At 41.8% G+C, this 24328-nt stretch overlaps 1 protein-coding gene across 1 annotated transcript in view; it reads left to right on the plus strand.

The window, feature by feature from the left end:
- Window positions 1-21513: 21513 nt before the first annotated feature.
- The window catches only part of LOC135113753 (trichoplein keratin filament-binding protein-like), a 31259-nt gene continuing 28444 nt past the window's right edge, over window positions 21514-24328 (plus strand). Inside the window, exon 1 of the mRNA XM_064029328.1 lies at window positions 21514-22237. Coding sequence (XP_063885398.1) covers window positions 22051-22237 — 187 coding nt within the window. The 5' untranslated portion in view covers window positions 21514-22050. The remainder of the gene's footprint in view (window positions 22238-24328) is intronic.

Here is a 24328-nt window from a genome sequence, read left to right on the forward strand (position 1 = left end):
TCATGTTTATTTACTGTAAAAAAAAAAATATATATATATATATATATATATATATATATATATATATATATATATATATATATATATATATATATATATATATATATATATATATATATATATATATATATATAAATAGTAACTTCACATTTTGATCTGTTTTCATTTTTTAAAATTTGATTTGGGTGTATTTGCATAGTGATTTTATTTATACTGTCTTTAGTTATTTTTAAGGACACACATAAAGCATCAACCAAAACATGTTTGAACATTTTTGTTCATCAGCTTATCTATAATTACAGCTAAACTTGAGATTTTTAAGACCTGAGGATCTGGCATTTGCCCAGCAGATTAAAAACATATCATAATAATCAGAATCAATGCATATCTAATACTGAAAGCAAAAATAAATTAGAGCAGATACACATCAAATCAAACGGTGTTAGAATGATATCAGCTAATGTCTGTAAGAAAATGTAAGCTTTTGTATAATTTCCTTGGTGAGTAGTTGTTCCAAGTAATGACTTCACAAAATCCAATTAATTTTGTCTTGATATTGAATGGTAAATAATAAATGAACAAATTAACAGCTTTACATCAAGAGCTCTACCAAAATCAAGTATTGGGGATATATTAGGTGGAGCTAGTTTCCAGGTGTTTTTTATTTATTTATTTTATTTATTTATTTATTTTTTATTTATTTATTTATTTTTTTTTTTTACATATTCTTTAGGCCAAGGTAAAGAGAATACATCAATACATCTATTCTCTTGGCCTTGCTTTAGATTATGATATGACTACTTTGGGTGACTGTACATGTGGTTATGGATAAACCACTTGCTTGGCACACCACTTGGAAGAGGATGCTTATCCCATTATGTTATTTGTGTATCCAGGGTCTTGTTGTGTATGAGATGTTTTCTCTTCATGCATATTACTGTTAAATGTTACCTAAAATTACAAAGAACATGTTGATATTGTTGAAAGAAATGTTGCATTTATGCAAGTTCATGCTTTGTTTCCTTGTGTTCATTAACTTCTATGTGTTAGATATCATGAATGTACTACTATGTTCAAGGGGAGTTGGTGTTGTGCTGTACGCATATTTAGCTTCACAATGATTCACACCTAGAAAACAGGATGGAAGTCAAGGGGATTAGTAAAAAGATATCTATTATAATGCACAAGCCATACCATATGATTTATCAGTATGTCAAGTTAAGGTGGAATTGCAACCTTCATGCAAATTATTTAAATTACATTTGTAAGGTACATTTTACTGTACAAAGTGCTGAGCCTTCCATTAATATTATATACAAAATATGGTTATTGTGGCATGAAAAGTGTCACATCCTTACTCTGCTGTAAGGACTAAAGTAGATTAAAGTACTGTAACCTTGGTTTCTTTAAGTGATTCAAATCATGGAAACCAATGTTTGCATAATATAACTTCTAAATTAGTTTTGTGAAGCTAAGAGAAACTGCACAGGAATCTTTCATTGTCTTAGGATGCAATATTGTTACCTTATACTGTTTTATTATTTTTTATGATTAGTTTTTGTATATTTTGAGCCTTAGGAAAAGCATTGCCCACAAAATAACAGCTTTGCCTCTTCCACTGCAATGTATTTTTTTAGATACCATGAACTGAAAATATCAAAATTTAAATACTTGTTCATGAGTAATTGCTGTACAAGTTATAGGGAACAAAACCAGATATACTGAGTAATTTTAAAGGCACCCTGTGCCCAACAAGGATGAAGGTCACCATGAGGAACTGGAGAAAATGCTACATTTAGTATTCAGAGAGACTGTAACTAATCTAGAGTTCCACTTCAGTATCTTATCTATTTCTAACATTATGGCATTTTATGGTGTAAAATATCAGTTAGCTTCCCATTTCTCTGTTTCACATTTGTGACTCTTAACCTTGTCTGGTGCTGGCTGTCTTATATTGTACATAGAAGGTTGACATTTTTATGAAAGATTTTTAGATGCCTTTTGGTGACTGCTGGGCAGACCACCCAACACTACCTGGTGTAGTGTGGCAATTTTTCATTGTTACCTGAGCAGCAATTAGTGTGACATGTAGGTCCCTCAGGTATAAGTTGTACAGCATTACCAGGGTGACTTTAGGATGGTTCCTCTCACCTGCTGAGAAGCCATAAGGGAAGGAGACTCTCAAACATACATATTTCTATACTTTTAAGTATACAATGGTGGACCTTTTGTGTGTGTGTGTGTGTGTGTGTGTGTGTGTGTGTGTGTATATATATATATATATATATATATATATATATATATATATATATATATATATATATATATATGTGTGTGTGTGTGTGTGTGTGTGTGTGTGTGTGTGTGTGTGTGTGTTTATGCATTGGTTTGATATAAAAAAAAAACACTTTCAGAATATGTATTTTTGGATGAAATGTAATTTGTTTAATCTATCTGAAATCCACTTTTGTATACCTATCTATTCAATTTAGAAAATAAAATATGTTTACCCATATTGCTTGAATGTTGTTATGTTTATAAAGAAATTATATATGTACTGTTGTGATTGTAGCTTTTTTTTATGTAATATGTTGATGTTTGTAACACAGGACCTTATTGCATATCATTATATACTGTACATCAATAGATATATATTTATGCATTGAGGCTTCAGTTTGATGGCAGTGCATCATTGATATTACGGTTGATGTGTGTCCTCATCTTTCCTTGTTACAAGCATTACATTCAGCTAGATTATGTGATATTTTGTTAACCATATTCATCTTTAAGAGTATCCTTTAACAACATGGGATTGTCAGTTGAATTTGATGAAGTCTGCTCTATAATCTGTTAAGGAAACACTACTGTGTCTCTACCTGGGCCAACAGTGGGATGTGTAGTGATCACATGCCGCCTCTCTCCTGTAATGTTGTATGGCGTTTATAGGATAGTATGTATGAGCACCAAGCAACATATTTTCACACAGATATGTAGTTTTATATCTTAACAGGAAGCAGCTTGTGGAATATGTTTTATTTATCCCACAACTAGAATTTTTTGTGATGAACACCTGTTGTGAGTATAATGCAGGCTTCCATGTCAGGAAGTAATAAGCATGTGGTAAACTCAGGCCTTATGTTAATAATCAAGTGCTTGCTGCACTTTTTTTTTTTTTTTTTTTTTTTTTTTGCCAGTGCCAGGAAACCAAGTTATTAAATTATATCTAAAAGAGATTACATGCTGTCATCTGTAACTTTTTCCAGGTGGGAATCTTTTCAGGTATGCATAGGATCCAAGGGGATGGAGAGAGAGAGTGTTGGGTATGTCAGTATTTGTAGCCGACATGTATCTCCCCATCATGTTCTAATCATCCTGTTTTGCTTTCACCCATAAAAGGTTGAACAAAAATGCAGGACTGAAAAAAAAGAAAAATCCCTAGAATTAGAAGTGATAGTGGAGCAGTCTCTTGGGAAATGAAGTATGCTTTTAAAAACAATTTTGATCTTTAAATGAAAGAGTTGTTGAGTAGAGGCAATCCTGAGAGTCCACCTCACTACCCTCTTAACTAATAACATTGGGAAATCATGGAAGCTGCAACAAACCATCAGATCTACATGTAGCAGTTCTTGTATGAAGCATACCTACCAATTTCCATCTTCGTCCATGAATTTGTCTTATCCTCTTTTACCCCCCCTGGCCAGGACCCATTGCTGATGGGCGGGGGAGCTTTAGGCCTGGGTGGCGTTGGTCTGGCGCCACGGGGTCACCTTTGTGTCTCCAGGGACTTGGGCCACTGCCCCTGGTCTGACAAAATTTGCCTAGCTCTTTCCCTCCTTCCTCATTTCTCTTCTTTCCTTTGCTCCCCCTCCCACTGTCATCTTCCTAAGGTATGAGTGCCATGCTGATGGGATATGAGGATGGGTTCAGCCCAGTCACTAATGGCCTCAGGGGACTACAAGTACAGTACCCCTGTGTTTGTTTCAACCTTACCCCTCATGGAGGTTTTGAGTGGTGGACCATTCCTTTTTCTTCCACTTTCCCATGATTCACCATGGCCAATAATGACATCTGTACTCCTCTCCCAGGGGCTTTGGAGTCTGCCCTGACCCTGGCTCCCCCTCTGGACTTGGCTCTGACTTCTGCCCCACCTGTTTCACAGGCTCCCATTGTCATTCCTCTACTATACCATAGGTCTAGTTCCCGGTATTCCCCACCAACGTCTACCATCGCCTCTCTTCCCTCTCCCTTTGCTACAACTTGTCTTGCCTTTCCTGCCTCCCCCTCCTCTACTTCATCCCCCATCCTTATGTTCCCCCAACTCCTCTAAGAAGCCTCCTGTCCGGACGATAGCCTCTTGCTGTATGCCCCTCTCTCTTATGTTGCTCTTATGTTGCTGACCTTCTCTTTACCCTTTACTGATGGGACTGGTTTTTTGTTATCCCTCCCTCTTGTCCTTTTCATAATGACACTCGCTTTTCAGCACTGCCTGCAGGAGCAGGCGGGCAAAATCCATTTCCAGACCCAGCCCAATAGGTCCCACCTTGTGTGTGTGGACAATGAGACACAATCCTTGGCCATGTCGTGGCTGACAGGCCCAGGGAACACCCCATTCATTACAGTGCCTGACCTCTAACTCAACATGTGTACCGATACCATCTTCCTCTCTCCCCAAGACTGCCTGATTGACAGTAAGGTTTGTGCAGATTGTAGTGATGACCTCCCTTTGCTCATTGAGTACAATGTCATCAGCATCCAGCACTACACTTTGCCACCTTGAGGATGTAGGAGGAATCCCACTAACATCGCCAAAATCTTTTTCAAGCGCCATGAATTCCCTCTGTCTGTGTACACTAGGAGTGTCTTACACCCTGTCTGACCTTACGTCCCCCCCCACCCCAATGTCAGAACTGCTAGTGTTTTGGCCACGTTGAGATGCATTGTTGCTCCACTACCCACTGCCCTTTATGCAGTCTCTCTGGCCATGACTGCCTTTCTTGCCCTACTCTTTCTCATTCCTGTGCTAATTGTAGTGGCCCTCACAACATTTTTATCGTGGTTGCCTGACCTATAAGTTTGAGGCTGAGGTTGCCGATATCTACTTCCAAAGTGGTCTCATGTTGTATGAAGACAGACAGGAGGCACGTCACCAAGGTCTTACCCCTACTCTTCACCCTACTTCTGCCTCTTGCTTTCTCTCAACAATGCCCACTTCCTTCACCTTTTCTTCCTTCCATCCCCCTTCTCTGCCTCCCTCCTCCTCTTCCCACTCCCCTTCTGCCCTCTTGTTCCCAGTTCTAATCCCTTTTTTGCTCTTAACCTTGCTATCCTTGCCTCCACCTCTACAAGCACTACCCCTCTTCTCCCTTGGTGCTCTCAGTGCCCCCGCCTCATTCGCTGCACCAAGCGCCTCTTTGTCCTTTCAGTCTCCTCTCCATCCCCAATCTCTTCTCTCACCAACCTTCTTGACTCTCTCCCCTTCCTTCCTCCCTCTAAGGAGTCTTGTCCTGCCCCTGCCATTTCTCCTGTCTCACCTTTAGAGGGTGAGATCCTCGCTCAGATTTCTGCTTTTCTCACTCAGATGGCCCCCCAACTCTCTCCCACTGCAGCCTTGACGCCTTTCCTCCTCCTGAGTTCGCCTGTTCATGTCTCAGCTGTTGTTCAGCCTCAGCCTGCATGCTTACCCCCCACTCCCCTTCCCCCTTTGCCACCTCATTTACTTTTATGTCCCCGTGATCCACTGCCTTCAAGAAATCTTCCTTACCTGCCAGCCCTTTCCCATTCCTCAGTACTTCCCTCCCCATGCTGTTTCTTCTGCTATCCTTCATCAATCTGTTGCTTATATCCCCTTCTCTGTCCCTACTACACTTCCCTGTACAGTCCTTCGTGTCTATCTCTGCCACTGGGTGTCTCTTGTCTCCCTTTTATCTTCCCCCTTTCCAGCCTATCAGTTTTGATGCCCTTCGCTCCCTCCTCTCCCACCTGCCACCCCCCCCCCTCGTCATTAGAGACTTCAATTGTCACCACACACTTTGGGGAGCCTCCATGGTTAACTCTCGTGGCCACTCCCTTGAGTGCTTTCTTCAGGACTTTGACCTTGCTTTTGTTAATGCTTGCAACCCCACTCTGATCTCCACACTCAGTTCTTCTCTTGTCTTGACCTAGCCCTCTGCTCCCTACTCTTCTGCTTGATCTCCACTGGTCAGTTCTTGACCATAACCCTTGTAGCAACCCTTTTCCAGTCCTTCTCTCTTATTTCCTATACCCCCATCCCTAACCCCCTTCACTGGTGCTCTGATAGGGCTGATTGGCATACTTTTGCCTCTCTTGCTGCACACCGTATTTCTCCTTCCATGTTATCTTCCTCCTCTGATATGCTTGCTTATTTCACTGTTTCCATTCTTAGTGCTGCTTTTGTTTCCATCCACAGAACTACGGTCTCCTTTTCCTCCAAGTGTGTTCTCTAGTGGACCCCGACTTATACTAAGACCTTTCGCTTGAAGTGAGCAGCCTGGGGTGGCTACCAGTGCAAGAGGGATACTCCTGGCCAACTCCCAGCCCTTATTAATTTCAAGCGACCTTCAGCTTAGTTTTGCCAGACTGCTAAATCGGCTCAGTCCAACAGCTGGTGTGCCTATGTCTACCATTACGTCCTCCACTCCCCTCGCTTTGGTCTTGCGCTGTATCCATTAGCTGTCTGGCAAACACCTGTCCTTTCTTGCCCCTGCCCTCCACCTGACTCATGGACCTATTGCTGATCCCCTCCAGGTTGCTACTGAAGTGGGCTCGTTTTTCAGCCTCATCAGTAGTGTCACCCATCTATACCCGCAGTTTGCTGCCCTTAAGACTACTAAGGAATACACTCTTGTCATCTTCACACTTTCCCATGATGCTTCCTACAAACCTCCTTTTTCCTCCTCTGATCTGCTCTCTGCCTTGAAGCGCTGCCATAACACTTGTGCAGGACCTGATAGTGTTCACTGTCAGGTGCTCCGTCACCTACCCTCCATCTACCTGACCTTCTTGCTTACCCTATTTAACTGTGTTTGGTTGACAGGGGACTTTCCTCCCCTATGGCGTGAGTCTCCCATCCTTCCTACTAAATCTGGTACTCTTCCCCAAGTTTATAGACCCATTGGCCTGACCAGTTGTGTTTGTAACTTGCTTGAACACATTAATTTTTGGCTAATGTGGTACCTTGAATCTAAGAGCCTTCTTTCTTTCTTTCAATATGGTTTCTGGCATGCCTGTAGTATGTATGGCAGAACCTCTTGCTCACTTACATATGTGTATTACTTCTGCCTTTGCTCATCAGGAATCTGTCTTGGCCATCTTTGACCTTGAGAAGGCTTATGATACCACATGACACTATCACATCTTCCACCAGTTGTCCTGTGTCGGTGTCTGGCAACATGGGGGTCTTTCTTCAAAACTTCTTCCAAAATCATTCCTTTTGGGTTAAGATTGCTCCATCCTGTTCCCCATCCTTTTGTCAGTACGTTGTCAGTAGGTTGTGTCTTGAGTACAACCCTTTTCCTCCATGCCATTAATGGAATAGTTTCCATCCTTCCTGGAGTCAGATCCCCCCTCTATGTTGATGACTTCACCATCTATGCCTCGGGCCACTCCTCTCTTCTTCATTGTCTTCTTCAGTCTGCTGTAACTGTTGCCTCTTCCAGGGCCACAGACCATGGCTTCTGGCTCTCTTCTACCAAATCCTTCTCTATTTACTTCTCTCGCTCCCATGCCGCTGCCCCTCCACCTCTTCTTTATGATACCCCTCTTGAGCATCGCACTTTTGACTCTCACCTCACTTGGTGACAACATATTCTCTCCATCAAAGATACTGCCCTTTGCCAACCCTGCCTCTTACAGACCCTCTCCCATGTGCTGACTGCAAGGCTCTGCTTAATTTGCATATTGTGCTGGTCTTTGATTATGGTTTCATGTCTATTCTTCGGTCTCCCCCTCTCTTCTTAGTCTTCTTCACTTTGTTCACCCCTTGGTCTTTCGTCTCACTTTTGGTGCTTTCCAATCTTCTCCTGTAGAAAGTCTCTATGCTGAATCTGGCCTCCCGTCTCTCTTCCGCCGTCGAACTCTTTTCTCCCTTTGCTGTTACGCCCGTGCCCTCCAGTTTCTTTCCTCTGCTTTGTGTATACCTCCCTCCCTGTCCATGGTCTTTACTTTCCATCCTCCCTTATCCTTGCCCTTTCTCCGTATGCGTGCCCTTCTTGCCTCACCCTTCGCCCCCTCCCTTTCTATGTGCCCTCCACCCCTCCCTGGCTGACCCCCTCCTCTCTTCCTGTACACTTCTGTTTTCCCAACCTCCCTGAGGTCTAATACTCCTTCCTGTTTCATCTGTTCTCATTTCTTTGCCCATCTTCATACGCTTCAATAGCACCCATATTTATACTGATGGCTCTAAATCTCCCGTTGGTTCTGGCTTTGCCGTCCTCTTTCCTGATACTCACCTCCAGTTTCGCTTCCCTCTTGAGGATAGTGTTCTTAACACTGAGCTGTATGCGATACTCTTGGCCCTCAAGCGCTTCTCCTGCCTGCCCTCTTCGTTTACTATTTTGATCGACTCTTGGTCTTCCCTTTCCCTCTTGTCTTCTTTTTTTTTTTTCTCCGCATCCCCTTCCTCGCGAAATCCAGGACTGGTCAAGCCCTCTGTCTCCCCTTGGTCTCAACCGTCTTACCCTAATGGACGCTGGGAATCTGCCCTAGCACGTTTACGTCACACCTGCTTCACCCACTCTCATCTTATGTATCACTCTCTTCCTACTCTTTGTCCATCCTGCGACGTCCCTTCCTCCCTTCTCCATGTACTCCTCTTTTGTCCCGCCTCTTCGGCTGCTAGCCTTACTGCCTTCCCCCACCTTTCTTCCCTGCCTCGTCCTCCTTGCCTCACTGACGTCCTTACAGAGTCTCCTTCCTTTTCTCTCCCTGCCCTTAAGTCGTTTCTTCATACCACTAGTGTTCTCCATCTGATCTAAACCTTCTCACAGCTACCTTCTGCGCGCTCCTCTACTTCTTTCCCTGCTCCCGTCCTTCCCATAGTGCCACATGACCTTTGTAATCTGGCACATTGCCCCTCCATCCTTCTGTATTATTTACTTGCTTATCCTCTTTTAAAGTCCCCTAATAACTCAGCACTAACAACCTGCAGATATAATTACCGGGGTATTACTAACGCCATCGCCAAACTCTACGATATAGTCTTTTTGTTTAAGACCCTTAAGCATTTCGGGTGTGGGATGGTGATGCTAGCATTCATAGTGGCTGTGGAAATTTCCGTTTGCATCACGCACAATATCAATGTAATACTGGTTTGTGTTGTGACTTGTATATAAATTGTAGTTATATTAAAGGGTAATTGAGGTTAATCTAGTATAAACTATGTATTAGTTATTAATCTAAATAAAATGGATGATAGAAGTGTGCGAAAAGCGTATAGTTTTTGTTTCTGACGTGGAAAGGAACCCGCGAGGCCAAGGAGTTTCAAATATCATTATACCTCCATGCACGAGGCAGCGAGTCTGCCTGCAGTGGCGCCTGCTTCAGTAGAAATCGCCACCCACCAGCCACAATAACAAGTTTTATAAAGACGTATTCTTGCCATTCTGCTAGTTTTACTTACTTAAATTCGCTCAGTTAAGACGGAAACACGACCAGGCACTGGTTTTGGAACAAGTGAATATCAACTCACCCCGGCTGTCACCACTCCCCGCTGGCTCTAACCACAGCTAAGTTATCAGTTATTTACAATTATTTTTACCGATGCTTTATGTGATGATGTGTTTAGCGGGTAGACAATTGGGCGAGTTATAAGGTCTGTTCCCACACTGGCCATGTATCGCAAAACATATTCTGGGCTGTACAGTTGTGACTATTGGTGTAAGGCAGGGTTTATCTACATCATGCATTTTATTCATAATTAATATTGATGAGTTAATAAAAATGATGAAGGTCAGATGCAAAGAGGCACTTATAGAATGGATACATTTATAGTTGTACATGAATGACGAAGTATTAATATCCACAATAAAGACGAATTTGCATAGGAGGATTGGGATATTAAATGAATTTTGTGGTGATCATGGAATGAAAGTTAAATGCAGTTAAAACGAAGTTCTTTGTAATAAACGGCGAGCCAGGAGACGGGAGGGCCTGCACGCAGCAGTCCCCGCACACTGTGAGCCAGTCTCGTCTCATGATAGGTATGAGAAGTCTCACCTCATGAATGGCCGCCACCTTCTCATCAGATAACTTAACGTAACCTAATCTAACTAACATAACCTAACCAAATCTAACTAACCAAACGTAACCTGACTATAATGTGTTATAATAAATGAGACCATATCCAGTAATTTGATAAAAGGTAGTTAGGTTACAGGGTAGTTAGGTTAAGGTTAAGTTAGGTTAGATTAGTTAGGTTAGCTAATGAGAAGGTGGCGGCCAATCACGTGACGAGACTACTCGCATATGCACAGTGTGCTGGGACTTTCCTGCGTGCAGGCCCTCGCCATGAGACGCAGAGCCACTACACGTCGCGGATGGGCTGGCGGTGGAATATTGATACTTACATGTAGGTACTGCGGAGCCCCTTTACCTATGATGGCTCGATCAGTGTCGTCTGCGGTGAAGCTACAGCACAAAACAAATTGTCATGTGCTGAAATTTGTCTCCTTTATACGAAAACATAACGATGTGACATTTAATGTGAAACGCCGTTTTTGGTGTGGCATTTGTAACGAGAGTTGCCAGATTAGTATTTTGTATGCCAAATTCTCAATGTTTAACTTTTTTTTTTTTACTGTTTGGCAGGAAAATCTGTTGTTTGGTATTTTCGGAAATCTGCATTTTTCTTGCCGTTTTTTTTTTTTTTTTGGTGGGGGGACGTGTCAGTGTAGGTCCGGGCTGAGAGAGAGAGAGTGAGAGAGAGAGAGAGAGACTGCAAGGAACATATATAAATGGCAACTCTCACCTACAGGACGTGACAGCCCCGAACTATGAATGGACATGTTATTGCTCTCGTTTCTGCCGTAACGCCTTTTGTAAAAACTGTCTTTTTATCGATCTGGAGATGTGTCCTGCACGTACATGGTTGTTGCTTCCCTAGCCTTACATTAGCATAATGAGTCTCAATGTACACACACATCACATCTTCCCGCGGCAAAGGTGGTGATATAGCCGGTGGTTTCCTTTAGTCGTCTTAAGTCGGTCTAAAGCTGCTCTCGAGACCGCGGCAGGAAGTTTCTCCGCCATATTCTTACCTACTGATCCTTCATTTCATAAGTGTGAAGTATGAAATATGCAATATTCCCTATTGGGATGGTGGTGTTGGATATGGTCTCTGTAACAGGTTTCTCTCGACCCTGGTGTCTCGGTCTTCCTGAGCAGTCCCATTTCCAATGTTCAGGATTATGGTGGTGGCGGTGTAGCTTTCACTTACCCTGGATGCCGTAGTTTTCAGAGCTTGGTCCCCTTTCAAGAGGGAGGTCTCAAGACACACCTTTCAGTTTTTGACGATCGATCCTGTCTGTGTCTGGGGAACTGGCACCTCAGTGAGCACCCCCCCCCTCTATTTTTTTTTTTTTTTCTAATTTTGTTGGTCTTAGCTGGTGCTGCTCCTACATAAAAATAAATAAATAAATAAATAAATAAATAAATAAGTAAAAAAGGTATCATAAGTATGGTGGCACTAAGTAATCAAACCTCTATCAGAGCTATTTCAGTGGGCGAGGTGTCCTGCCTTGCACCAGTCTCCCAGCTCCAGCGTTTCTGCTGGTCCAGTGTTAATAGCGGAGCAGGACAAATTGGTTGGTGGCAGTTTCCTACCATCCTTCCCTCATTGTGGCCATTGTCCCATTGTTTTTAAGGTATGCATACCAAAATACCAGGAAATAGATTTGTGTTTCCTTCAGAACTACCAGAGGAAGTTCTGAGCCAACAGGATCCGCACTATCCAGGCTTGCTATGCAAAGGGCAAGAGAAGAGAATGATGTATCTCAGAGACACTACGGAAGCCAGAGAACAGCATGAGAAACTTAGCAATGTAGGTAGTGTTTTGCTGGATGGTAAACAATGTGTGTGTGTGTGTGTGTGTGTGTGTGTGTGCTCACAACAGAATCTCATATTGAAAGTCATTGTGAAAGAGGAGGACATTGCAGAATGAAACAGAGAAACACAAGAGGAAGAAGACCAGATTAAGAGGAAACATAAAAGCTAGGAAGAGTGGATACAAGTAAATCATGATCTTTCTCAGCCTGGCAGTGAAAGAGAATAACTTTACAGGATGAAATAGGGAAACACAAGAGGAAAAGAGGACCAAATTAATAAGTGCTCTGTGATCTCTCATGTCTGGCACATTTAGATGATGGTGTTTGCTACTCACTCACGCTCTCCACACTGATTCCACTTCCCAACAAGGTCTGTACACAGCCATTCACTCACTCCTCTTCCCTGCAAGGCCTGTACACTTTTACCTTTCACTCTCTTCCATTCTACTTCCCTCCACTAACCCTTCACACCCCAGCAGTTATTGACAGAATGGATCAACTTTCTCAAGCTAAGTGCAGACAACAAAAAGGGCAACAAAGAATGAAAAAAAAAAGGCCCACTGAGGCGTCACTCCCAAAAGAAAGGTCAAAAGAATCACCCCAAAACTGGACGCTGCGTATTTTGAAATCTCCCTCTTGAAAGCATTCAAGTCACAGGAAGGAGGAAATACAGAAACATACAGAGAGTTCCAGAGTTTACCAGAAAATGGGATGACTGGGTGGCACATAATATTCTGTCGTGTGCCTGTCACTATGGGTGGATAAGTTGATGGATGGGTGGTGTGACAATGCCATCTAGTTGTGGAGTGTTTGGTGTGGTGTGTAATGTGGTGAACCTGGTGTGCAGTTCTTTTGAGGCGAAGAAAGTAGTGGCGTGTGGTGCATGAATATGTGTAGACAGAAAAGACTATGGTGCAAGAAATGGCTGGAGAAGAGGTGTTTGTGTGGAAACTGTAGTTTCATTACTTGCCTCAATTATGGCTGTGTGTAGAGAGAAAGGACTATGGTGCAGGGAATGGCTGGGGAAGAGGTGTTTGTGTGGGAGCTTACCTCAAACCACTGGTTACTGCCTTGAGATTTGACTTGACACACTGGCATTTCATTGGCTGGCTGTCAGGTATGCCAAGTTACCAGCGTGTCCACCCATCACACTCATCTGGTCTTTACACGCACAGCCCTTGTTCTCCTCCACTTAACTGTCCCTCACTTAGTGTCAAGGCAAAGTAAAGAAGTGCTTCCATCAAATCTATCTCCCTACTGTCCTCCATTCAGTGTCAAGGCAAAGTAAAGAAGTGCTACCAACAAGTCTTCCTCCCTTCTCTGCTTCACTTAGTGTCAATGCAAAGTAAATCAAATGTTCCCACCAAGTCTCTATAATTTATACACAGTGAAATACACAAATATACACAAACACTTCATATGGTTGTTCTGGAATGCACGCACAACTATAACCCCAATATTAATTTTATCTACTCTCTCTCTCTCTCTCTCTCTCTCTCTCTCTCTCTCTCTCTCTCTCTCTCTCTCTCTCTCTCTCTCTCTCTCAGGCGTTCTTGTGCACAGAGAATTCATTTGTTCTGTCGGGTGGCCAAGACGTGACATGATGTGACGCCACACCACAGCACAATATGGCACTATGATCCTACGGCAGAGGATAATCGTCATCAGCAACAACAACAACAACAGCAACAACAAAGGCTGCTGGCACGGAAGGCAGGCTTCTGTGGGCTTTTATACATTGCACGGACAACTTAGGATAACAATACATGGTTACCGAACACCTCCCTTTTCAAAACAAATCGGTTTTCGAACAAAATTTTGAACTCCTTATTGCTTCGGTTGTGGTACCATAATTCGGTTCTAGAACAAAGTTACTTGATTTCATATATTAAAAGACATAACAAAAGCTGCCGTTTATTACTAATTTATAGTTTCTATAAATATCTACTTCGTTTTTTATATATTTTGAGAGACACAGAGTGCAAAACAGTAATTCAATCTTTAAAATAAGTAAATATAATCCCGTTGAAAAGCCTCGATTTAAACAAACAGTTTTCGGCGCTCGGGGATAATCCCGAAGGTGGCTCGCTCGGTGACCCCCAACGGCATCACTACTGCACAACTGCATTTTCCCAGTAGCTTTCTTTTTCTCAGTAGATTTCTATGTGTTATGATCACCTTCATTTTGGCTGTAAATGGGTTGCTCTTTTCTGCGTCCCTCTGTAAGGCTTCCCTCACTAGATCGGTCTAAACAGTATTTTTTCATGAATTCTGTGTCACTAAGTTCATTCAATACATCCTTCTGGATAAATAATTTGAGAGCTGGAGTTGTGAAGCAGCCATCTTGGCTGTGGGAGCGTTTGTCATAAGCCGCTAAGACAACGTAGACTAGTGTCTGGGAACGGGTTAATCCATTTTACATGGATTCCTATGGAGAAATAGTTTAAGTTTTTCGAACATTTCGGATTTCAAACCGCATTCAGGAACGAATTAAGTTCAAGAACCGAGGTTCCACTGTACGTACATGGAATCCCTCCTGAGTCTAACTGTATAAATATAATGTCAGCACAAGGCAAGGACGGCTGGTGACAGGAGATTGCAGTGCTGCACGGAAAGGCCTCACCAATACTGCGTGTGGGCTCTCTCTCTCTCTCTCTCTCTCTCTCTCTCTCTCTCTCTCTCTCTCTCTCTCTCTCTGCTGCCTATCCCACCTTTGTTTAGTTTGATATATTTACTGTGCCTGTCTCCTCTTACCTTACAATGTTTATTTATTTATTTATTTATTTATTTATTTATTTATTTTGGTTAAAAGTCAAAATGTACATTCCTTGATCTTGCCCCTCCCTTTTTTTAATCTCTTAATACTCTTACTCTTTTAATTTATTTAGTTAATTACTCTTACATTTCTGTTTCTGTTGTTTTTTTTATATATTATATTTGTTTCCTGTTTACCTATTGTCTGTTTTCTTTCCTTTCTTATGCATTCCCACATCCCCCTTTCTTCATTTTCTGACAATATAACTTAAATATTTTCTTTCCTCCTGCTCTTTTAAATCTTAACATGTTTTATGTTCTTTTCATTCACAACAAACTCGTTCCTTCCTTCTGTCCATATTTATTTGCATACATTTCTCCCCTTTCCTTCTCTTTTTCACTCACTCATGTCTTCCCTTCTTTACAACTAAGTAACCCTTACTCTAACACACACACACACACACACACACACACACACACACACACACACACACACACACACACACACACACACACACACACACACACACACACACACACACACACACACACACACACACACACACACACACATACACACACACATACACACACACACACACATCCCTTCGCACTACATCCTAGTTCACTACATTACATTATGCACCAGTGTATTTCCTAACTTCCCAGCTCAAACAATAACAAAGAAGAGGGCATAGTCAGACGCTGCATTGTCATGAGAGACTGCTTTATCCAGCTTGTGGCAGTAATTCAGGCAGGTGAGGACCCTAGAACGTACTAACGTCACCACTGTTTGATGCTCTCACTCCCAGACTGTTTTGAAACGTGTGGTAAACTCGCTTGTATTCACTTCAAATTCTATTCACTTATAGAGCACCAGATTTATGTATTTACGAATAATCCAGTCTTCAAAAAAACTCAAGGTTTTGGTTGAAATGTAGAGTCACCTGGAATTTTTGTAAAGAAAACTTGAGTACTTGACCCAATCAACAAGTGAGAGCTTCTGGCATTGGTGATGTTAGTGTGTCCTTACCTGCCTCAATCCCTGCCATCCACCCACCCACCTACACACACACACACACACACACACACACACACACACACACACACACACACACACACACACACACACACATACGCACACACACGCACACACACACACACACATTACAGTGATTTATAAGTTTTAACTCACTAACCTAAATTATGCTTGACTAAAAAATTTTTCAATCCTTGTCATCCCAGTAGCTCTGAGTCCATCAAGCCAAACAACACTGACTAAAAAAAAAAAAAAATGAAAAAATTGTCATGACAGGAGACGGAGAGGGGAGTCCTGTCTTGGCACTGCTATCGCTGCTGCTGCCACACTACCTTAGCCCTCAAGGTTCCTGAAGGTAAACTAGACACTCTCGCAGATCTCGTCGAAGCCCTTCTTGACCTTGGCCTCACCCTCCTTGAAGGTGTCCTTGAAATACTGGTTGGTTAAAAGTAATGTGGGAAAGTTTTGCAAGCTAACACATTGCTGCTGCCACCTGCCAAGTGACCTGTTAACAGACTGCTGCTGTCAGCTGCCAAGTGACCTGTTAACAGACTGCTGCTGTCATCTGCCAAGTGACCTGCAGGGGTGTGTGAGGCCTGGAATCCAAGGACCTGTCAGCAAAAGGTGAACTCCACACGCCCAGTTCGCATGAGGCAAAGGTTCTTCAGAAAAGGAAAGGAAAAGAAAAATCAAGTGGGGATGAACAAACTGTACCAAAAGACATGAGGGTAAACAAGTGTTGAGGGAAAATGCTGTACAAGACCTCTAAGACCTGTACAAGGTCTCTAAAAGATAGCAAATTATTCAGCTTAATCATTTTATATTCTCTCTCTCTCTCTCTCTCTCTCTCTCTCTCTCTCTCTCTCTCTCTCTCTCTCTCTCTCTCTCTCTCTCTCTCTCTCTCTCTCTCTCTCTCTCTCTCTCTCTCTCTCAAGCCATCTACAGACAGTGGATCACTGTAACCACACTAATATCACCCTAACCACATCCATTATCACCGTCACCACACCATTATCACTTTAACCAATCATCACCTTATTCACACTATAATCACCTTATCCACACCCATCACCCTAACCACACCTTGCCATTCTTACCTCCGCCATCTCGTTGCCTTGCTTCCCACAGCTTACATAGATAATGACATTGGAGTTGGAGTACTCGGACAATGCCTGAGAGATGCAGGTCTTGCCACACCCAAAGGCTCGTGAGATGGTTCCGCCCTGCACACACAGGAACAGGGCGTCGAGCACCCCTGTGGCCTGTCAGCTGCGGGTTATTCGCGTGGAGCTTCTCACTCACTAGATGAGGTTGTCGCACCAGCCATGCCTATTAAAATGTGGTGCACTTAGCATGGGTGTATGTGTGTGTGTGTGTGTGTGTGTGTGTGTGTGTGTGTGTGTGTGTGTATGACCTGTATTGTGTTAGCTGAGTGTGGCCACGATAGGTGTGTGTAGATGTGGTGAGTGATGTGGTGGGTCGTAGTGGGTGTGTGTACAGTCCCTGGCCAAATTATTAGACGCACCTTGCTTTTACGCATGAAAGCTACTTCTGAGGTCTATGGAGGGTAATGGCACATGATCTGTAATAATAGTGAACAAATATTATATGTTCTTTGCTATTAGTGATCTACCTTTGACAATACGATACTCATGTTTAATGAGGTTGTTATTAGCCTTGTCAGTTCTGTTCCTGACGCCGTCGAGAGTAGACGCATTGTTGAGGTGCGAGCAGTAGACATCCTTTGTTGACTGCATTTCAAATGTATCCTTTCTAACATTTATACACTAGCATAACATAATGCTTTTCTTGTTATTTTTGTAGCTCTTTGCCCTTTCTTTTCAGAAAATATGGGTAGAAAATGTAATTTAACTCCTCGAAAGTGTACTGAAATCAAAGCGTTACTCAGAACAAAAAACTTTTCAAATCGAGAAATTCCTCGTCTTCTTCTATTGTATGAATCATCGGTAAGGGGAATCAAGAAGAAAATAGAATTAGGTGAAGAATTAGTACCTAAGAGGAAGAAGAGATGTAGCTGGAAACCTATTTTTTCACCAAGAGGAGAACGATGCTTGAAGAAAATTTGTCTCGAGAATTCGTTTTCTACAACTAAAAAAATAAAATCCAAGCTTGAAAGCAATAGCATTCAAACTTCAGAAAGGACTGTGAGGCGCAAGCTCATCGATATGCATTTCAAGGCCTATAGACCCGCCCGAAAGCCGAAGCTGACTGAGGCAATGAAAAAGAAACGACTTCATTGAGCAAAAGTTTATCAGCATCGTGACCTCGACTTTTAAAAAATCAGTGAGCATTTGTTCATACAATGTAAGTTTGCACTTTCTCCTTATCATACACCTCTTTAACATACCTAAGAGGTATACTACCTTCTGTTGCCTTTCTGTTTTAGGTTTGCTTCAGTGATGAGAGAACCTTCGAAATCATGATGCACAGGTTTCAGTATGTACGACGACGCCCTGGTGAAAAATTCCATCCGGACTGTGTTGCTTCAACATTAAAATATCCAACTAAAATACTGATTTGGTCTGTCATCAGTGGAAAAGGAACAGGGCGTCTGTAGTTAGGGACACCATGAAGCAGGACCAACACAAAGACATGCTCCAAAATAGGCTACTTCCTCAAATTCAAGATTGGTTCCCTAATGGAGAACGTTACATATTCATGCAAGATGGAGCTCCTTGCCATACAGTACGATCAGTAAAAGCATTTTTGCAGGACAAGAACATTCCTCTGCTGCCTTTTTTCCAGACATGAATTTGATTGAAAATGCAGGGGAGCTGGAGAAGAGAGAGGTGGCAAAAGACATGATAACAACAAAAGCTCAACTGATTGCAAAGATTATTTATGTTTGGAATCATCACTCAGAGCTGCAGGAGACAGTGCAAAACTGTATTAATAGCATGCCTAAACGCATTAATGACTTAATTGCTGCCAGAGGAAGTTTTACTAGCAACTGGAAATGAAAGTCATTGCATGAAATTTTACAATAAATATCCTAATGTTAACCATACGTATTTATTTGTGCAAAATAACTTCATTTTTTTTTTTTTATGAATATATATTGAAGGAACAACATTTTGTAATTTCCAGCAAATAAAATAATAGTAGATTGAATATTTTGTTTCAAAATCCCGTAACTGTCATAATAAGGAAGTTACGCCTAATAATTTGGCCAGGGACTGTAGATGAGATGTGATGGTGATGTGTGTAAAGACCCTATCCTGAAACACTTCTGCACCTCACCTCCACTATCTTCAAAAGATTCTAGTTGAAGTGCCAGGTTTTTAAGGATGTTTTTATGGTTTTAATGACAGATTAGTGAGATTTTTGTGTTATTAACAGGAGAAACATTCTTGAGAACCCAGCTAATCATCTCTGTGACCTTTGAAAGTAGTTGTGTTGCGACAACAAAACGTTTCAGAACACAAATCTAAATATGACTAACTTGTATTAAATAAATGTGGTCAAGATACCACGATAGCGATGTGATCGGACTTAGTAGGTGTATGTACAGGTGTGTTGATGAATGTCAGGTGTGCACATATGAATTACATGGATAGTATTGAGTAAATATGATCATGATTATTAAATATGTAAATTGTTAACTTAAGATTAAAATTAATATAATATGCTAGATGTTTGAATAAAATGAAATATGTGGAAACTGAACATTATTACACACATAGTTATCAAGAAGTCACTTAAGGGGAGGGGGGTTAACACGGGGCAATTCGTGGCTGCTTGCAGCTGGGACTGTGCAGCAGGGAGCGAAATGCAGCCGGGATTTGCAGAATTCCCGGACCAGCTGGGAAACCGCTATGTCGGTCTGGGGCCACATACTCAAAACTCTGGTAACATCTGACCTCGCAATTACTTACCAGCTTGGAACTTCCGAAGTGCCTACGATGAACGTTACGAGGTATACCTGCCAAATTTATATCGGTAACACATCATAACTCATTTTCCTAGTAAGTTCCAGTCACAGCTTGCAGGCACCTCATATCTCGCCACCCAGTTACAACCTAGATTCTGTACTGCCTTTAGAGACGTGAGCCAATCACAACGCCGAAATCTACAATGTAAACAATCAAGTATCGAATACTTTTTTAATTGCTACTTTCTTTCATTACTATTTTTACTGCTACTGGTAAACCATAAACACACATATGTTAATTCAAACAAACTATGTATGTAAATATGTATAAATGTATGCATATATATATATATATATATATATATATATATATATATATATATATATATATATATATATATATATATATATATATATATATATATATATACAGTAGGGAACGTGACAACAAGCATGATTCGTTTCAATGTAGCATTTGTTATGGCAAATGTGCGTTATGGCAACTGAAGAAAGTATGGGAGAAAATTAATTAGTTCCAAGGAACCAGAAAGTAATATAAAAATATTCGACAATTTTCGAAAAAAAATACAACAAAATAAGCACATTTGCACTACTGTATTTGAGATAACGCTACAAATATATACAGTACTCTCCTGAATTTCACACCTAGTCCTAAATTCTTAACATCTCGAGTTTCACGCATTATTACACAGAGTTTCGCGCTGCTTTGAGAAGTACAGATCACATTTACCTACTGTCGGCGTCACGCATATACTCGTACATACAGTAAACACCCGTAAGTCGGAGCCGTCTCTCTCTCTCTCTCTCTCTCTCTCTCTCTCTCTCTCTCTCTCTCTCTCTCTCTCTCTCTCTGCAGTAGAATGCTTCATATAAATTCAACATCTGGTTATTGCCTCAAATAATAATAAATTTTCTTATTGCTTAAAGAAAACCATTTAATTCGAAAGAGAGAGAGAGAGAGAGAGAGAGAGAGAGAGAGAGAGAGAGAGAGAGAGAGAGAGAGAGAGAGAGAGAGAGAGAGAGAGAGCTGATGCATGACTACCAGAAACATATATAGTGCTTTGGAGTTTTACTTTCTTTTTTTTTTTTTTATCATCCAATTGCGGAGAAGGCAAACCAAGGACAAATTAATGAAGAGCGAAAACATTAACAGACCCGCTTAATTCCCGCTCCTCAACACACGCACACACACACACACACACACACACACACACACACACACATACCGACAGGCAAATAAGAAAATGCTATAGCAAAAATACTGCTAAATACTGCAAGTGAGGTGATTATTTCCAGCGATGGTTTCCTGCTGGTCTATTAACTCCTTGTTCCTAAACGCGTGTGTTTCGTCTCCACTACCTTCAACACGCCGCTGTAAAAAACTAGTTGGGTTTCCGAGTATGGTGTAATGGTTCTGCCGGTAGTTTACCAAGTTTACCAACGATTCTGAATCCTGTTACCTGCTCTATTAGAACACCAAAAACATAAGAAAGTAACGAGATATGCAGGAAGCCATCAGGCCTACACGTCACAGTTCCCGTTTATTATGGAACATGCCTGTCTGTTTCCACCTATCATACCCATTCATAAATGTGTATAGTCTTTTTTTTTTTTTAAAAAGCTCCTTATTGACTTGCCACTAACAACCTGACTCATAAGTCAGGTTGTTAGTTTTGAGTCATCTACCACTGTATTTAAGAATCAATTTCTTTGTATGTTTTCAAATCTAACTTTACTAAGCCTAACCCATTACTTATTACTTATCCCATCCTGATTACTGACCTTGAGGATTTCCTTTATGTCACCTTTGTTATATTCTTATACCACTCCAATTCCTCTATAAGATCCCTTCTTAATCTGCGAATGCAAAATCAAAAGCTTCTATATCCTTTTGTAATGAACACTTTTCATGCATTATATTTTCATTCACCCCTGCACTGACTCCAACCTTGCCAGTGACGTCTGAGGTATTCACAATAGTTTTTTGCTGGCTTCTGTTATTAACCAAAAGCCTTCACAGTGGAAATATGCCCTGGCGTGCACCTGTGCTCGCGTCCCTCTCCTGCATAATGTTAATGCATTACGCTTCTGAACACAAAAATACCTACCCCAGTCTTTGTAACCCTGTAACTGAGAGTGACGAGCTCCACGCCCTTCGTGCCTGCTTTCCGTTTGAGGATGGGCGACATGTTGCAGCCTTACACAGAGGCAAGAAAATAAAAGGGCAGTGGCAAGCAAAGCAGGGCCAGAAGTCCCGGAGCCCGCCGCGATAACACGCACTTGAGATGTGGCGCACAACTTTCTCACTTCACACCTTCATAACAGCGGTGTTGATGGAGGCGGGTGGCGCTGCAAGCGTCACCACGTCAGCCTCCATCTTGAACATGCCGCAGGAGATCTCCATGTCTTTGATCATCAACCAGATGGCGATACTGAATTACATGAACGAGTCTTCCTCCCTCTGTGCGTTCCGTGAGTTACCATTCCTTGTTGTTGACCGTTGCAGCGGGCGTGCTGCAGCAGCTGTGGGTATGTTGGGAATAGGGCGGTGATGCTGGGGCAGTGATAGGCGTGTTGTGGCAGCGGCTGGGGTGTTGGGACAGTGGCAGGGATATTGAGGCAGTGACAGGAGTGTTGGGGTAGTGGCTGGGGTGTTGGGGCAGCGGCGGAGGTGTTTCGGCAGCGGGTGTAGTTTCGACGTCTAATTGAGGTCTTTATAGCTGAAGCAGTATATGGTTTTCCAGAATGTTTCTTTAATTTTAATTAGTTTGACTGGAAAGCAGATATATATATATATATAGAGAGAGAGAGAGAGAGAGAGAGAGAGAGAGAGAGAGAGAGAGAGAGAGAGAGAGAGAGAGAGAGAGAGAGAGAGAGAGAGAGAGAGAGATAGATAGATAGATAGATAGATAGATAGATAGATTATATATCATATAGATTGATAACTTTTTATATAAATTTCAAAACAGTTATTAACGGTTTTAGCATTTACTTCAATTAACCACTTGTAGTTTATTAAATCTGTTTTGAGTGCGTTACTTGAGTTATCTCTGAATATTCTTATGGTTTTCGTTGTGTCTGAGCAGAGAGCATGGTGTTGTGGTACTATAAAGAAACTAAAGGCCGGGAAGTTATCGCTCATGGAAGTGTACTCGTATATTATGCCGAAGGCTCTGCAACTGAATCATCAAATCATCATGAAAACAACAACAAATCATAAAAAAAAAAAAAATCAACAGCAACAACAGATCATCAAAAAACACAACAACAATAACAACAACATCAACAAAAACAACAACAACAACAACAACAACAACAACAACAACAACAACAACAACAGCAACAACAACAAATCATCAAGTACAATTATCATCAACAAATTATCATTAACAACAACAACAAACCATCAAGAACAACAGATCAGAGACCCGTCTTTGTGTGCTGAGCGCATAACAGAGGTGATAGTGTCTGGCATGGAGGCATACATTCCTCACTCTTTTTCTCGTCCTAAATCTTCTAAACCTTGGTTTAACACAGCTTCCTTTTTAGGAACAGGTTGAATGTAGGCAAACTTCCAGCAAGAAGGAAAGATAGATGTTGACAGGCAGAGCTGAAAGAGTTTGACTAGGCAAGGTGCAAGCACGGAGGCACAGTTTCGGAGAACAATAAGAGGGACCCCATCAGGTCCATAAGCCTTCCGAGGGTTTAGGCCAGCGAGGGCATGGAAAACATCATTGCGAAGAATTTTGATACGTGGCATGAAGTAGTCAGAGGGTGGAGGAGAGGGAGGAACAAGACCAGAATCGTCCAAGGTAGAGTTTTTAGCAAAGGTTTGAGAAAAAAGAGTTCAGCTTTAGAAATAGATGTGATAGCAGTGGTGCCATCTGGTTGAAATAAAGGAGGGAAAGAAGAAGAAGCAAAGTTATTGGAGATGTTTTTGGCTAGATGCCAGAAATCACGAGGGGAGTTAGATCTTGAAAGGTTTTGACATTTTCTGTTAATGAAGGGGTTTTTGGCTAGTTGGAGAACAGACTTGGTATGGTTCCGGGCAGAAATATAAAGTGCATGAGATTCTGGTGATGGAAGGCTTAAGTACCTTTTGTGGGCCACCTCTCTATCATGTATAGCACGAGAACAAGCTGTGTTAAACCAAGGTTTGGAAGGTTTAGGACGAGAAAAAGAGTGAGGAATGTATGCCTCCATGCCAGACACTATCACCTCTGTTATGCGCTCAGCACACAAAGACGGGTCTCTGACACGGAAGCAGTAGTCATTCCAAGGAAAATCAGCAAAATACCTCCTCAGGTTCCCCCAACTAGCAGAGGCAAAACGCCAGAGGCACCTTCGCTTAGGGGGATCCTGAGGAGGGATTGGAGTGATAGGACAAGATAAAGATATGAGATTGTGATCGGAGGAGCCCAACGGAGAAGAAAGGGTGACAGCATAAGCAGAAGGATTAGAGGTCAGGAAAAGGTCAAGAATGTTGGGCGTATCTCCAAGACGGTCAGGAATACGAGTAGGGTGTTGCACCAATTGCTCTAGGTCATGGAGGATAGCAAAGTT

The sequence above is a fragment of the Scylla paramamosain genome, chromosome 26 (genome assembly GCF_035594125.1).
Source record: "Scylla paramamosain isolate STU-SP2022 chromosome 26, ASM3559412v1, whole genome shotgun sequence".
Lineage (NCBI taxonomy): Eukaryota > Metazoa > Arthropoda > Malacostraca > Decapoda > Portunidae > Scylla > Scylla paramamosain.